Source organism: Brienomyrus brachyistius, chromosome 10 (assembly GCF_023856365.1).
Source record: "Brienomyrus brachyistius isolate T26 chromosome 10, BBRACH_0.4, whole genome shotgun sequence".
Classification (NCBI taxonomy): domain Eukaryota; kingdom Metazoa; phylum Chordata; class Actinopteri; order Osteoglossiformes; family Mormyridae; genus Brienomyrus; species Brienomyrus brachyistius.
Genome location: NC_064542.1, coordinates 16,543,234 through 16,560,415, shown reverse-complemented (window position 1 = coordinate 16,560,415; position 17,182 = coordinate 16,543,234). Strand labels below are relative to the sequence as shown.

Genomic DNA, 17,182 nt, shown 5'->3' with positions numbered 1-17,182 from the left:
TCATCTGGGAGATCAGCTGAATGACTATAAAGCTTGTTATTCAAACACACTGTATCTGCTATGTGTATCAAGTGCTAAATAATTGTAATTAAGGGTTTTATTCAGTAAAAATAGCCAGTGAAAATGCAGTCCTCTGACAGCCCATCTGTTTGTTTACAAAACTGTCAGATTTGTGTTGCAGAACAGAAGAACCATCCCAAATATGGTCAAAGCCTTTAAATCTTGATTTATATAGGCCTACTCATCACATTTCTTTGACTACTTTGTGACGAAAGTATGATTGAAGATAACCTACAGGCATGGTGAAGCCTCAACACAGGGAAAGGGTTTGAGGGGGTGTGTTATCTTTGCAGGGAGTGTCGATGTATGGGGGGACGATGATGTCTCCACACCCCCCCATGGCCGAGGGCCTAGGGACCCCCATTTTCAATGGACTCCATACTGCCGACCCCGCCTGGAATCCCATTCTTAAGGTCGTCCCCAACACCGCAGAGAACTCAGACCCCCAACAGGTAATGACTCACTCAGCTGACTCTGATCACAGGTACCTGGTCTAAGTAATCAGTGAATCCCATCTTATCCCCAAGCAGTAAAAATATTGAGCGGAGAAATCAATAGTGGTGCCATGCAGAAGTGTCCCATCTTGTACACACACGCTCATTTTATCATTTTAAATGCCAGGCCGTTGCCGGGGCAGTGTGACATTGCGAATTTGTCATCAAGCAGTGATGGTGCTGTAGCTGAAATGTACCTCCATTCCAGGTCTGGCCTGGTACTTGGGCCCCGCACGTGGGAAATGTACATCTGAATCACGTGAACTAGAGAACACAGCAGTCCAGGCACTCAACCAGTAAGAAGATCCATGGAGTTTTAAAGGACGAGAAAATCACAATGCTAGAGATGTTAACCAAGCACTGTCCCAAAAGAATGGAGGAGGATGGGGACACCATTTTGATGTGCCTAATTCAGTGTGGGCTGTTACTTGTTTACCACGGTCTGTGAACAAACCGATTGCCTGTTCAACAGGACACATCCTCTGCGTAGCCATTTTGACTTTAAAACCCTCAAACTGTTCTTGGTCTGCAGGGCTCAACAAGACTGTAAGCTATTTATACTCAGACAAGAACTAGATGATTGCGTAAAAGATAAATGAATCAGACCTTTTAGATTGGTAAATACATGTATAATTGTTTACATACTAAAAAGGGTTAAAATGAGAGTAAATTTCATGTCGTATAGTGGCTCTACTTTATGTAGCCTGTATTAATGTGAAATATTTACCTTAATATTCAATAAAAAGATGGAACTGTACCCGTGTAAGCGTGTGTGGTGCTCAGTGTCTGGCGGGATTAATCCATGTAAAAATCACTGTCGAAGCTGCCTACTTCTGTCGCCCCCTACTGTCTGGACTGTTGATGGCAGTATGTCAGGAATAAAGAGCTTTAGCCAGCAGGTGGCGCGTTTCTGCAAGTAGGGCCACGAGCTTTTTGCAAAACCTTGTACTGTTTACGCCGTACTGTGTACCATAACCAGTATATACTGCGTGTTTTTGGTCAGTGTTACCAGCATGTCAGCTTTTCATGTGTTCCGTAGCATGCTGCATTTTTACATGACCTCCCTGCAAGCGTGACCACTTCCTACAGACGATTAAGGCATCGTTTACAATAGTGTTTTTCAGCCAGTGTGCTGCAATAACTTTAGATATACCGTAGAAAATTTGCCTTTTTATAGAATATGATAATTACAAATAAAATCATTAAAAATAATAAACGGTTAGCTTACCTAAAGTGTCACATCTATTAAGCCCTGCGTGTATTGAAAGGACCGGCACATTGAGATGTGTAGTCATTTATATGACGGAATAGAATTACAAAGGGAATGAGGGCAAACTACCATAAATACAAATTGCAAAACAATGTAATATTAATTAATGTATAGCCTACTCACGATTTGTAATTTATTAATCACAATGACAGTTAATATGTAGTTCATCTTATTGCAGGTTGTGATTAGTTGGTAGTATTTGGAGTTAAATCCCAACACCCATGTCCTGTGTGTATTCTTAAACCTTTTTCTATATTTGCAGTAAAAAGTTAATTACTTTAAATGGATATGACGCCGTACGCATTGGGATAGCTGTTTTGTTTAACGGAGCTCAAAGTATCTGTTTTTTCTTTCTTGTCATGTTTGTCAGGTACTTAAAACGTAGAACGATGTCATACTTTACACCACCTGAACAAACGGAGTGTCATGGGACTCGCACGTCAGTACGTAGATACACATGGCGTGGATTGAAGAATGCGGAGTAGCGCAGTGGAGCTGCTTCACGCATGCGCCGTGCCTACACGTCACGGCCCCCGACATGCTTGCATTGCAACACAGCGGAACATCACATGATTGGAGTCACGTACTTTTTTGTTGTTTTCCGCCCAGACCCCAGTTTGCAAATAAACGTGCACATGGTTTGCAGCTTGCAGTCGTGCTTCTACTTCGGATGTGCGCCTACTGGATGGCCTCGTAATTAATCCCAACCTGCAAACTTTTCTTTAAATTTCTTCTATAAACAGTACCTCCATACGTCAAATCACCCTAATTCTGTTGGGCTTTAATACCGTTTTTTTCCCGATCTTTGCAAAAGTTCTTTTTTCCGACCTACTGCTGAATTACAAGTTAACTACAAACAAGTTTGTACTGAAGAGTAAAACACTCGGCACGATGTCTACCAGCTGCAACCAAACGAAAAGCTGCCCGATCCCCACCCGCATCATGCAGTTGAAAGACTGGACGCAGCTGCCCGACTGCTACAGTCAGACCCCCGGAGGCACTCTCTTTTCTACCACCCCCGGAGGTAAGGCTGGGCGCCTGCTGGTGCGCTTCGCCCTTCGAACGAGGTTTTCGTAAGTGTGGATCGCTTCGATGCACATTTCTATTGTAACTTGCAGACCTGCAGTGCAACTGGGCAGTTACTAGAGTTGCAACGAGCGCACGGTTAAGGCACATAGAAATCCATACCTTTCTTGAGAAAAGAGCCGGGAAAATACCCGAGTACTCGGTACTTTTCATGCAATATCAAAAATTAAAAGGCTACCACGGCGAGAGGTGGCGAGTTTGTAAGCTAAATAAAGCAAGTACCCGTGAACAGGGCTGGACTGTGATTAAAAATCAAACTTATAGTTTTTTGTTGGCTGGAGTCCCCACAGTAAAAATATCCGGCCCATAGCCCCATGTCCACTTCTGCCCGTTAATAATGTTCTTCGCGTTATTCACTCGGTTAAACTATGGTTCGACTGATTTGGTAGAGGAGAGAGCTGGTGCACTTTCAGACCATTTGTGGGTAAAGCGGCGTTGTTGGGTGCATGCTGGCATACCGCATTATTTCGTTTAGCAGCCTATGTCCTCGGCTTAGGAACGGCTACTGCTCCTACAGGAGATTTTGTGACGGTGTCCTGCACGGTGCTCGCTCGGATGTCGAGGATCCTGCTTCCTGCTGAGTTCGCAAATCTCTTCTCTCATAGCTCTGCGTCCCCTCAGTTTTGGTTTTTCTTTGTGTAAAAGTAATACCTGTAGTTGGTACACATTGCGTTTAATCTAAATGTTTCACGTGTGGTTTAATCACTACAATATTTAATGGATGTTATTCACCGTACTCGGATATTGCTTTTTTTTTTCTCGGGGTAGGATAGCCTTAACTAGTCCACTTGTGCTATTGTTTGTTGTATGTTTTGAACTGTGTCGACGGCGCCCTCTGACGGTGAAACGCCATGTTTTTCACCCTTGATCAAGCCGCCCATTGCTGGCCGCGTGGTCTGCTGATTGACCGAAGTTATAGCCCTTAAAGCAAGTAATGACACATTATGAACCGATGGGCTTTAAAAGTTGTGTATTATTGTCATGACAATTTAGCTAGCATTTTGTAGCATGCTTTTGAGTGGCTCCAGGGAGTGTTTGGTGATTGGTGAAGGTATAGGACTTTCCTGATCTTTTTAGATCTTTTTCCTAGTCTTTTTTCTATCATGTTCTATCTAAAAAAGTTTATTCTAAAGCAACCAGACAGAAATTGCAATAGCCGTTGGCCTGAAACAGCTAATAAGTGCATAGTGAAAGTGGTGCAGTACAGGAGGTATTAATTTAGTTTTGGAGCAGCTTTTCTGTGATGGGTTGAAGGTTGGGTTGTTGTTCTGAGACCTGTTCCAAGTTACGGACATGGAAGCTTGTATCACTGACCGATCCAGTAGCAGTTATTACAAAGCTGTGTGTCTGGCAGATGAGCCTGTGGTTGAAGGAGCTGTTTAATCACGCAGGCTCACTGTTGCGAGGAAGGGCATTATTGGTCAAAGGGGAGTACATTTTGGAAACCATTCTGGCATCCAGCACTGCTTTCATGGAGTTTAGACTCGGTCCTGTAACAGCTAGCTTTAGGTTTCAAGTTTCACCTCGATATTACCCCACCCCCCAGCAAAGAGTATGATTGCCTGTGACACGCTGGTCATACATGTATCAGTGTGAGGCGCGGAGGGAGGGTAGTCTGGGTGCCGTAGCATTGTCGTTTAGCTCCATGAACGATGAACATGTGCTCTCTGGCTCTGTGCTGGGTAGCCTGGAATGTGTCCAGGGGGCCAGACTAGGAGGGTGGGGCTGTGGGGTGGCTGTTTGGCTGCGCTGGAGGAATAGCTGAGAACATTCTGTTCTGGCAGAGTGGGAGTAAGAGAACCATTTCTAGGAATTTAAAGAGTCCAAGGCCGGTGCGGTCTGGGAAGGGATGGCACCTTTTCCAGCTGTGCGGGCGCGGGTCTGCTAGAGTTTCTGTGTACAGGGAGATACTCATACCAGAATACATTTTGGTGATGTCTGATACTCTGGTGCGGATCACATAACCACACACACGTCCTTATGGTCGGTGACATTCATAGTGTGTGATATTGCGGAGGCATCAGTGACAGGCGATGTGCTCTCTTTAGGATGCGGTTTTGTAAATTTCCCGCCCCCACCCCAATCTCACTTGCAGCCAAAACAAGGGTTGTAGCTGAATTTGTAAATGTAAGAATCTTTGAATCACAGAGCTGACCCCTGCCTCTCGTCGTGTCCTGCGGCTCCCCCACCCCTAGACCATGCTGCGCTCCCAGAGTCTGGGCTTCTTTCAGTCCGAGGGAGATCTGGCAGCACCTGTCTGTGCCTGCTTATTGCCACTGCCCATGCAGCCCTGCCCATTGCTCTCTCTTTGTTCCAGATGCACTGTACAGCTGATATCGAATAATACCACCCTTGCTGTTCAAAGTCCAAGTTAGACCATTGGCTGGATCCAGTTCAAAGCTCATCAGGCTGTAGTTTACTGCCCTGTTTGCTTGTATTTGTTTCTGTCAGTTTCACTGAACTGAACTCCCCCCCCCCCCCCCCCCCCCCACCCTGCCACCTTGCCTCACAGTGGGAAGTGGAGTCACTGGTCCGGTTTGCATTCTGAGCCTCTGACCAGAAAGCAGTGTTGGACCAAGTGTTATTTTGGGATGAGGGTAGGGGACAGGGCACAAACAGAAGTGAGCTCTGCTTCGTCGCTGTCGCACACAAACTTTTACAAATAAATCCCCCCCCCCCCCCGGGGGGCCACTGCCCAAAAAGGAAACGTGACCGCGGCAGTTCTGTGTGACCAGTGGCTTAGACTCGGTCATGCTGTCCGAGCGTGAGGAGAGCCGAGCGTGAGGTGTCCTGCTCAGCTGAGGCCACCTGTGTTTCAGGAACACGGATCATCTACGATAGAAAGTTCCTGCTGGACTGCCGCAACTCCCCCATCGCCCGCACCCCACCCTGCTGCCTCCCCCAGATCCCTGGGGTCACAGTGTCCACATTGAACCCCATGGGCAAGCTACAGGAGCTCAAAGAGGAGCTGGAGGAGGAGGCCAAGGACCCGGCAGGTGAGGCACGGAGATCATGTAAGGGGGCAGGAGAGTACATGCCTCAGAGCCGGTGTGCTGATGTTTACGACCAGCTGTGCCAGTTGGTAAAAGTTGCTAAATTCCTTTTGGGTCGGTATTGAATCCCAACCCCCATGGATCTCAAAGCCTAGACCTTTCGAACACAGAGGCTAAGAATGACCCCCCCTCACCATCTCTTTTCAGCTGATGATGACCAGTTCGAGATGGATATCTGAGCCCCTCCCGTGGAGAAAAGCCTCTTCTGTTCTCGTGGTCCGTCACTGGATCAGCTGCTATTTTTTTTATTTTATTTTTAAGTTTTTTTTGTTAAATCTTACATTTTTCTATTCCCCTCCCCAAAATGCAGGGAGTTTCACCCTCATGGTTAAAGGCAGCAGCCTGTTATCTCAGGCTAAGAACAGTGTGCTATCTGATTTGAGACGGGGTTCAGGAACAGCTCAGGGCCGCCGAGGGAGGCTGCTGGCTCCTTGTGCTTTCTTGGCGCAGATACGATGCGCTCTTTTGTACTTTTTTTTTTTTTTTTTAAGAAAAGCCTGGCTAAATGTATGACAATTTACATTTTAACACGAGTGACCCCAGATTAGCCTAATTTTTGTTGGGTTTGTGTTTTATTTTTGAATTATAGCTAGACGTCCTCTTTCATGTTGACTGATGGAGGTCAGCTGATGCTGTGAGCAGTTAACGCTCCTGTACTGAGTGGAGCAGGTGAAGAGTAAACAGACTTCAAAATAAAGCCAAATGTACATACACATGTGTTGTCCTTCTCAAAAGAGTGGATGTACCTCTGTTTGCTTGGTTCCTTGTCTTGGGCGGTGTGCTATTGATATGAGTGGGACCTTCACCTTCATCTAAACATACAAACTCATAGAACATAGAAGACAGAGGCTTTAAGGCCACTGATGCATTGTGGTTGGTATATATTTCATATTCTATCTCTCTCACACACACACTTGTCTCTCAGCCTAGGATATGAATCTCCTGATTCTCCCGGGTAGTCAGTCCCTCTCCTTGGTTCTGTACCTGTACTTGGGGGATTATCAGCAGGCCCATTAGAACCATTGGTTCATGCCCCCAAGTGAGGAAGCAGTCTTGCTGAGTGCCTGGTCTCTGTTCTTTCTAAGATTACTTCCTAACTAATGACTCTTCAGGAACACCGAGGTGAGTGAACATTCCGTCGTATTGAAATCATGCCCCACTTTGGCAGACTCTCATGCTGGTGTGTGAGGTTCTCCTGTGCGCCGTTAGTGAGGGAGGATCTTTGGCTCTGGCTTTCCATGCTCGCCACTTCCTTTCTAATTCAGTCTCTCTCATTTGGGGGAGAGAGTATGTCCACCAGACAGCTGAGTAAACGTTAGACATATAATAAGGAAACCTGCTCGTTTATGTGTTACCGCGTGGAATGAAAAAGCCACAATATAGGATGCTGACGTCATGCTTTGGCTTCCTGTCTGAGGAGCTGCCACTTTGGGAATGTAGAATCTCTTATTTAACAACTTATGAAAAAAGTGTAAATACTTTTAAATGATGATTTATTGTTGTTTTTCTTCTGATGTAATGTCGAAGGCGCTCTGTGTTGGTGAGGAGGCTGCGGGTCAAGGGTGCGCACTGCAAACAAGCATGGCTTGTGGTTGAGGGGGCCAGTGGCTGGTTGGCAGATGTCGTCTGATCTGGATGAAAGAGGGCTGTTTTCTCTCCCATGCCGTCCGGCACGTGGGGGGGATGACTGTGTTAAAAGTACACACTCTTCTGGGGGGAACAAGGAAGAAAATGCTGTTTTATTTCTTATCATGTCAAGAACTCGTATAAGCTGAGTACAGAAACTTGTGCAATAGGCAGTGCCAGAATAAATTCACAGGGGGGTTAATGTGTGGCACTCGGCTGTGTAGCTGAACAAACACATATGCCTCATGCTTTTGTAGCGCTTTACTTAGAACTGAGGCCCAAGGCGAATGGTCTCGCGTGTTCCTGTCCTGTGATTTCACAAGGGTTCTTTCTTTTTTTTACCACAAAATATTAAGCTATTTTCAGTCTGTTTTGAAGGGACATGCACTTCAGACTAGTCACGGGGGGGGGCAGGGTTTTGGCTGGATTTGTTGCAGCTGCTTAGTTCAGCCTGGTGTGCTTGAGTCTCTGCCTTCAGTGCCTCAGTTATGCACTTGGCAGGAGATGATAATGATGGCTCCCCTCCTCTCTCAGGCTGCTGGTGTGGCCTCCTATCATGACCAAAGATTCAAGTGAACATGCCTTCTCAGCTGGGACCTCAGACTGGCAAGCGGACTGGCAGTTTCTGTGGTGCGCCGGCGAGGTCTTCGCGGAATATGGGAACACCCCCCTATGTATCTTACTTTCTGAGGTTGTTACCTTTTATACTGGAAGCTGGGAAGATGTCCTACAGAAACTGACGAGGAACATTTATCAGGGTCCAAACAGACGCCAAGGGTCACATGATGTGTGGGGGAACCACAGCTGTCATGGGTCTTGTACACACAAGCCTCTCCGATTACACAGCTGTCATGTGCAGTGTATCTGATATGAAACCTTTCTAGCAGTTAACCAATGCTAAGACATCCAGAAATATAAAATCACTATCTTGCATCTGAAACAAACAGCTCATTTAATCTTTTAACACTCAAAAATAATCTGTTCTGCTCGACCTTTGCCCACCACGGCCTTGTGGCTATGTTCCACCTCCACCGTCCAGTGATCACGCTGACTAGGACAGTGCCGTCAGGGCAACCACATAAACAGCACGACTGATATGGGGCAAGTTTGGTCACATACATTATGTGTATGACAGCTGGGGAGTGGGGGTTGCCACACCACGTACAGGCATGAGGCTCAAGTGAGGTGGGGGGGAGGTGAGCACTCCCATCAGACCCCAGGCTTCTGATTGGTGGAAAGCTCCCTCAATCGCTCCTCCCTTTTTCTCTTCTCCTTGAGCCAAAGGGCAAACATTCCCGAATCATAAAAAGATGGGCGGTCCATAGGGGAGTGGTGTCTCGACTGCACACGGACCACACCAACTCCAGAAAAGGGATTTTATATATATCCCATCATATTCTCTCCGTGGAAGGTCACAGCTGTCATATTTATCAAAGGAAATAAGCCGGGCAGCACATTTCAGTATTAGCAGGAATGCACATAACTGGTATGTAAGTACACATTCACCTTTAAAAGTGATATGTGCGGATGTCGATTGTAACAGTACAAATGCATATTTATTTTGTGTGCCTTTGCACTGATTTCACAATTATTGTGCATTTTAACCTTCATATGCTAATTTGTACTTCATTTGTGTTATAAAGGCTAAAATGCACAGTAATTTCTTGTATGCCTATGTATTTTATGTGCATTTGTGCTATTGCAACAATCAATTGCTGCATGTATCACTTGTAAGGGTGAATTTGTACTTGCATATAAGTAATGTGCATGCCGGATAACAGGCGGATCTTATAGATACTGTTGCAGGCTGCTCTTAACTCTGCTCAGCCAGGAGTACCCTGGGATGATGATGTGTACTAAGCGTGTACCCTGGGATGATGATGTGTACTAAGCGTGTACCCTGGGATGATGATGTGTACTAAGCGTGTACCCTGGGATGATGATGTGTACTAAGCGTATTGTCTGTTCACTGCCATACCCGTCTGCTCACTGCCATACCCTAATCCATCTGCTCACTGCCATGTCCATCTGCTCACTGCCATGTCCATCTGCTCACTGCCATACCCATTTGCTCACTGCCATACCCATTTGCTCACTGCCATACCCATTTGCTCACTGCCATGCCCATTTGCTCACTGCCATACCCATCTGCTCACTGCCATAGCCTAATCCATCTGTTCACTGCCATAGCCTAATCCATCTGCTCACTGCCATGCCCATCTGCTCACTGCCATGTCCATCTACTCACTGCCATACCCATCTACTCACTGCCATACCCTAATCTATCTGCTCTCTGCCATGTCCATCTGCTCTCTGCCATGTCCATCTGCTCACTGCCATGTCCATCTGCTCACTGCCATGTCCATCTGCTCACTGCCATACCCTATCCATCTGCTCACTGCCATGTCCATCTGCTCACTGCCATACCCTAATCCATCTGCTCACTGCCATGTCCATCTGCTCACTGCCATACCCTAACCCATCTGCCTCCTGCCATTCACAGCGATTTTATTGACAAAGCCGTTTAGTGGATGTTTTTAATAAGGTACCACCCCATAAAGTTTTGAAATTAATTATCAAACTTTAACTTAAAGAATCTTATGTAAAATCTGTTTTTGTTTAATTGATTCCTGTTTTAAATTTCTTGTTGTAAATTATTTGTTTTACCTTTTTGTCATGATATAGCCATTGCTGCTGATTTGGCATTAAACTTAAGCCCACACACACACACCTGCCATGCACATGTCCTCCCAGGGCTGCCGCCTTCAGGGGATTCCCGGGATACGCAGCAGGGTGCCTCTTCAGTCTAACTGCTGCAGCTGGCTGTGGGTGGGCCATAGTGTGGGATTATGGGTATTCATAAATGGCATATGAGCTGCGACGCCCCCCTGATTGTGTGTTCTGAGGGTGGGGCGGGGGGCAGGACACAGGAGACTGAAGACGGATGACAGGGATTCCTGTAGAGAACTGAACTGTCTAAGAACTGACAACTTCAAGGGCACTTGTAGGCAATGACCATTTCTGTGGATTTGCCTTAACTTTCAATGAATTGTAGTGCCTGAAAGCTGACTCATCCTGGGCATCACAAGTGCTCATGGTAGGCATACGTTGTCATTTACAGAGACACACACGCTGGTATGTATGACATGATTCTAAATTGGTCCGCTAACAGCTGAAGTTTCCGCAGCTGAATATGCCTCTGGAATGCATCTTAGGATGGTTGTGTTGGGCTTTTCCTTGTGCCCAACATATACCATGAGCCAAAACATACCAGCAGTTCATCTATTCTCATTCCTGCCCAAGGGGGATGATTTAAAACTCATGGCACATGGGATTGACCAGCACTGCCATTCACTGGCTGCTCTAACCCAGTTCCTGTTGTTGATTTCATGCCATCTCGTTTGGGTAACCATGCAATGATTGATGTAATCCCACTCACCATGACTCCTACTGCTTCATTTCTCCTATAATTAGGAGATGGATTTCATCTGAGAGTTTCCAGTCTACATTTCATAAAAAATCTTCCTGTCTCTTGAGAAAAAAACTTCCAGTGGTGAGACATCCATAGATCCTGGAGACTTCCAGGGCCGTCTGGACAGAGAAAAAGGCAAGAACTCTGGTCTATACAGAAAACCGTGCAACCAATCCCAAAGACCACTGTGTATATGGTACTAGAGCATGAGTAACAACTAAACTAGGAGACTGAACATGCATAAGAGTGACTGGATCTACTTTTTAATCCAAATATCCCGGCAAGATCTAGAAGTCTCCTGCAAACTGACAACAGTTCCCTGACACCCATGTCCACAGAGAAGTGAAAACAATCCAACACAGGGCTGTAGCTATGGATTTTCATGGTCGACAACTTTTGCCTATGCCTGGTCTGCATTATACAAGTAGTTTCAGTCATCGAATTTAACTAAAAGAAAGTAAGGAGACCATTGGATCTGTTTTTCCTTCGTGTCACATTCCTTGCCTTTATTATACGCTGCCCGGTCAAAAAAAAAAGTTGCCATTTGAATTTATAATTATATATGTAGATTCATTGGGTGGGGCGGCATGGTGGTGCAGTGGTTAGCACTGTATGGGGCGGCATGGTGGTGCAGTGGTTAGCACTGTATGGGGCGGCATGGTGTTGCAGTGGTTAGCACTGTATGGGGCGGCATGGTGGTGCAGTGGTTAGCACTGTTGCCTCACACCTCTGGGACCCGGGTTCGAGTCTCCGCCTGGGTTACATGTGTGTGGAGTTTGCATGTTCTCCCCATGTTGTCGTGGGGTTTCCTCCGGGTACTCCGGTTTCCCGCCACAGTCCAAAAACATGCTGAGGCTAATTGGAGTTGCTAAATTGCCCATAGGTGTACTTGTGTGAGTGAATGGTGTGTGAGTGTGCCCTGCGATGGGCTGGCCCCCCATCCTGGGTTGTTCCCTGCCTCATGCCCATTGCTTCCGGGATAGGCTCCGGCCCCCCTGCGACCCAGTAGGATAAGCGGTTTGGATGGATGGATTCATTGGGTTTGAATTGTCAAAGACAGTTCAGGGAGCATGAGGAATCAATTTTAACGCATGACTTGGTCACCACAGCATTGTGACCTTAACCTCACTGAAGGTCTTTGGGATGTGCTGAAGGAGGCTCTATGGTGGTTCAACTCACTTGTCAGTACAGGATTTCGGTGAGAAATGGATGCAAATCTGGATGAAAATAAAGGGTGAGATGTTGCAGAAGCTCGTGGTAACAATGCCATGACAAATGTGCACCATAATTAAAGCCGAAGGCGGCCCAACGGAAAATTCAAATAGTGGCTTTTTATTTGGCCGGGCAGTGAAGAATTATGGCATTTGTCTATTGTTAGGGGGGTTGTATAGATGCTGTGGTCAAAGGTTCCATACTGCGTTAGATCCAGACAGGTTACATAGATTTCATATGAGTTGTGAAAGTACCAGGCTACAAACTATAGCGTGCTGACCTTCATATGAGGAGTTTTGTCTAGGAGGGTTGTTATTAAGAGCTGAGTAAGCATGTAATGGAAGTATTTGGTGAAAGTGTAGCTGTATGCACGGACAGTGTTTGTGTTTCACAGACCTATCTGTCACAAGTATACAATGAAAACACTTTCCATAAATAACCAGGGCACTGTGGGTTTAGCCTGTTTATCTCCTGGTAATGATCCGGCCCCCATCATCCTGTTATACAACCTGGATCAGGGTTTATGGAGCACTGGCTAAACCTTTTCAACTGTGATATTTACTTTCTCTCCCAGACATTGTACAATGTTTGCAAGAAGTTTAAAACTTGTAGCTGAAAAAAAAAATAGATTTGAAGGTCAGTTTATACATTGAATACATTTACAGACTGCAGGGCCAGGCTCTTCAAATCTGGGCTTTGATTCCAAATCCAGGCCTTGTTCTCTAGTCCCCCCTGGTACTTAGTTTAATAATTGCTGATTCTGATTGACCACAGAGGCTTCACACCTGGCTCACAGGTAAGGAAACCTGGAATATCATCAGAACCCTGGAGGGCTATGATTTCAATAGCCCTGCTGTAGGGCTGAAAGTCTGAACAGACAGTATACTGATGGCAGTAATATTTTGTTATTGATACAGACGTTTATCAGATAGATACAACCTTGTCTTGTTGAGTACCCTCACCACATTAAGTAGCAAATCACAGTATTTATTACTTTTTTTGTTGAGTACCCTCACCACATTAAGTAACAAATCACAGTATTTATTACTTTTTTTGTTGAGTACCCTCACCACATTAAGTAACAAATCACAGTATTTATTACTTTTTTTGTTCAGTACCCTCACCACATTAAGTAACAAATCACAGTATTTATTACTTTTTTTGTTCAGTACCCTCACCACATTAAGTAACAAATCACAGTATTTAGACACTTCTCTTACTGACCTATCTATTTAATGACTGTACAGATTCATGATCAGCTCACTGACCAGTCGGTATTCTACAATATCTAAAGATGGTTGACACCAACCCACTAAGAGTACAGTATGACTTAAGTACTGGTAAGAAGCAGCTCGTCGCTAAACAACCTAATCGTAGGAACGGAAACTTTCTTCAGAGCTTTAGCAGAATGATATCCAGGTTAACTGCCAGAGCCCCAGTAGCCTTGATAAGGAGCATCGCACAAGGTCAGTCATCACCAAATCACTGCTATCACAGCTCTCCTTAGGTTATCCGTCTTGACTGGAAAACTGATGTGTATCGCAAAACGTATAAATTAACTTCTTTTTCTTCTTTTACAGTTAATTGCACAGATAGAGATTTTGCAACTACAGTTTGTGTATGAAAAATAACAGTAATAGTAGATTTGCAACATTAATGAGGAAATGGCGCCCTCTAGAGGTGGAGGCAGGACATAAATGGGAGTCTTACACAGCTGCACTTCATATTGGTCTAATATAGCAGTTTATATGAACTTGTGCCAGCTGAAGGGATAATGCATCGCTTGCTAAAGGGAGAGATGAAAGGATGTGTAGGTGATGAAAAACAGGGCCCACGAGCTGGAATGGAGCTCATCTTCTTGTCGAATCTCTTGGGTCAGTGTTAATAACTGAGGGCCAGTGCTCTTAACCCGGGCATGTGGCAACAGGCCGGAATGTTTCCCAGCAACTACATCTGACCAGGGAAGTGAACAGCAGGGCCAGGCCACTCTCACATATTTGGGTCAGTGTATATGATCTGTGGGAAGCACGAGTTCAGCGTTTTCTGTCTAATACATATTGAAATATCTTCTGCAGGTCATGGTTTTATCTGAGAGCCACGACTCTATCTAATAATGACTGTTTTCATCATTGTGTTTACGAAATCAGACTCAGATCTCTGGTGTATGTAATAATGCAAAATTTGAATGCCACCCAAACACATCTTGGCTCACCCCAAATCTGGGGAAATGTCAACACATAGTTATGTTTCATTATCGTCATTATTATTATTTTTAATTATTGTAAACAAGAAGGAAACAAGCCAAATTTTTAATGGAATTTAACTCCTACAGCATAGCCTCCCCAGGAGAACCCGTGCTCACTGAATGTCAAACAGCTGGCGGCTGAACTACACACTCTCTGGAACACAGAGGCAATGTAGTGTTTAGTAGTACCTGCAAGGGTGGGTGTAATGAAGCAGATTTGTGCTTATTCCCAAATTTCACGGTACTGAAGCACATGCAGTCTTGATGAGTAGCACTGCCGCTTCACAGCTTCAGGACTGAGGCTATGTGATCTCTGCCCCAGGTGTCTGCAGTTCGCAGTTTGGCGTTCAGGGCTGGAGCTACGCGGCCCCTACTCCGAGTGCCTGCAGTTTGCAGGCTGTCGTTGACACTGACAGGAACTGGACGTATACATTTTTTTTTTTGTATTTCGCTTGCTATTAATTCGTTTTCAGTTTTACTTATTTTAGTTGCTTTTGTATTTGGCTTTCAATCATGGCGCATACTTGACTCAGATCCTGTAGTGAGACATGCCCCTCCAATACCCCTGGATAAAGCGCATGCGCAAAGCAACATTACATCACATGTCTACAACTTTTTGCTACCCTTCCATGTTAACATGGTTTATCTTAAATGTTATTCATGTTTTGTTGTGTTCATTGCATTAATTTGTTTTACTTGATGAGACTATATTAAATTGTGTTTTAATTTAAGTATAAATGTTTAATTTCAATAAGTAACAAGATTTACATTTTGGTTTTACCATGAAATAAAATTCCTTGCCATTACATTCTTACCATGGTATTACATTTTCTTTAAAAAACTGAAAAATGTAGTAGCAGTTTCTGGTAGCATAAAACTGCAAACTGCGTGTTAAAAACTGCTACCTTCTCCAATTGAAAGTATGGGATGTCCATTCATATATATATACATATAATATATATAATATTTGGAAAAGTAGAAAAAACCGACAGATATAACCGAAAATTTCTGCACAATAATTGCACAATACTGGTATTCTGAAGAGAAAATTCAGTGTTTCCCCTACCGGTATATTAAGGGGGGCTGGAGGCCCCCCCTTGAAGGTCAATTTAATTTTATATATAGCGCCAGATCACAACAGACGTCATTTAAGGTTACCTTTCCTATAGAACAGGTCTATACATTGTCATTTATTATCTTATTTACACAACAGCTTGTCATTTTTGTCTGTATACGGTCGCGCGTTTACAATTCTCCTCTGCTCTCTGTATCGCGCATGGCGGAGCTCTGCCCCAATGCGCGCGCACAGCGACTTGCGGGCACACACAGGCGAGCGCACTCCCACCAGCAGACAGAGAGCGCGCGTCGGAGAATATGTCGATGTCAACCACCTAAAAAGCAGAGAAAAATGTCTGCGTTTTTTAAATTCTCGCAGAAGAGCCCAGAAAGATACAGTGCAGTGACAAAAGCTGCACACTTTGTGGATAATTGTCATAAAAAGAAATGTTCTGATGTTTAGTTCAGTTGTTATATTGACTGCTGTCATAAAAAAACGCATGAACACCATAAATCCTGTCGGTGTCCGTCTGCTCCCCCCCTCCCCCCCAAAAAAAATAAATAAAAAAACGCTGTACACCTAGGGTAAACACTGAAATTAAAGGGGTGCTCGTGCTGCCTACCGGTGAGTGCCAGCACACTTCAAGCACTAAGGTCAGTTTTGGAATGAGTTGCGTAAAAAGCGCGAATCTCACTTTATTTTCTCTAGTTAGGAACAGCGTGTTAATAACGCTATAAACCCAGTTTTAGGATATATTACATACTGCAGCCTCAATCACATATACTAGCTATTTTGCTCTCACTTACTACTACTTATGTTGTAGTAGTAAGGCAATGTTGTAAAGTACACTACAACTTTTATTACCCGTTCTAAATGAATCTGATTTTTTCGTGCATTTCATTGCATCCATCTTTTTTCACTTTATTCTTGCTTTCTCAGCACCACACTTGCCCATTCTGTTCAATTTGCCATCCATTGCAAAATGTGGTTTAGTAGGCATATGCAGATCGATACCAACTATCTGCTCCTTTTGCCCGAACGACTGAAAGTGCCATACTTTTGAAGTTCTAAGTGGTACTCGAGTTAGATTTACTACCCCCCCCCCCCCCATCAGCAAAATTGCCCTAAGGAACCCCTCTAGTCCAGTACCTGTCCATCGATGACACTCTGTACGGAGCTTTCTTCTAGCAAACATTTCTGACGCAGTTTAAATAACACACTACTATTCCGCGGCTTCTGTCACCGCCCCCTAGAGAACTTTTTCACGAGCGTAATACTTTGTGATGTAGTACGTGGTGTAAAAAGATTCACATCCAGTTTTAGACGGCCGATAGCACGTTTTAAATCATATTTAAATTGGCCCACCAATCGATCATTTTTCACGCCCACAGAATAAATAATCAACACCACTATCCGTCGACAAGTTTTAACGGCGTTGTTTAGCAGATTATCCGTATATTCAATTCAATTAAAAAAAAAATATATAGCGCCTTTCACAACATAGTTGTCCCAAAGCGCATTGGAGGGTTGTGTTGTGATATATAAAACATAATTAGAGAGAAATACAGTATAGAATGGGAAAAGGGAAGGAAGGAATTTGAATAAAG

The 17,182-nt window shown here is 44.5% G+C and overlaps 2 protein-coding genes and 1 long non-coding RNA gene across 10 annotated transcripts in view; 2 read left to right on the top strand and 1 right to left on the bottom strand.

The window, feature by feature from the left end:
• LOC125750411 (ankyrin repeat and KH domain-containing protein 1-like) overlaps positions 1-1,311 on the top strand; it is a 33,036-nt gene extending 31,725 nt beyond the window's left edge. For all 7 annotated transcript variants that reach the window (XM_049028205.1, XM_049028204.1, XM_049028208.1 and 4 more), the window contains 2 exons: positions 354-512; positions 763-1,311. In XM_049028205.1, coding sequence (XP_048884162.1) covers positions 354-512; positions 763-822 — 219 coding nt within the window. In that variant the 3' untranslated portion in view covers positions 823-1,311. The remainder of the gene's footprint in view (positions 1-353; positions 513-762) is intronic.
• A 1,053-nt stretch (positions 1,312-2,364) lies between these two features.
• Positions 2,365-6,676, top strand: LOC125750420 (eukaryotic translation initiation factor 4E-binding protein 3-like). Its single transcript, XM_049028226.1, has 3 exons — positions 2,365-2,848; positions 5,730-5,906; positions 6,111-6,676. The coding sequence occupies exons 1-3, from the start codon at positions 2,716-2,718 to the stop codon at positions 6,140-6,142; spliced, it is 342 nt and encodes a 113-aa protein (XP_048884183.1). The 5' UTR covers positions 2,365-2,715; the 3' UTR covers positions 6,143-6,676.
• Positions 6,677-7,439: 763 nt separating this feature from the next.
• LOC125750421 (uncharacterized) lies at positions 7,440-16,859 on the bottom strand. Of its 2 annotated transcripts, XR_007400338.1 has the most exons (4): positions 16,725-16,859; positions 11,029-11,180; positions 10,321-10,412; positions 7,440-7,673 (listed from the first exon to the last, which is right to left on the bottom strand). It is a non-coding gene; the product is annotated as an uncharacterized LOC125750421 (long non-coding RNA). The 2 variants fall into 2 exon arrangements; XR_007400337.1 differs by lacking the exon at positions 10,321-10,412.
• Positions 16,860-17,182: the final 323 nt, after the last annotated feature.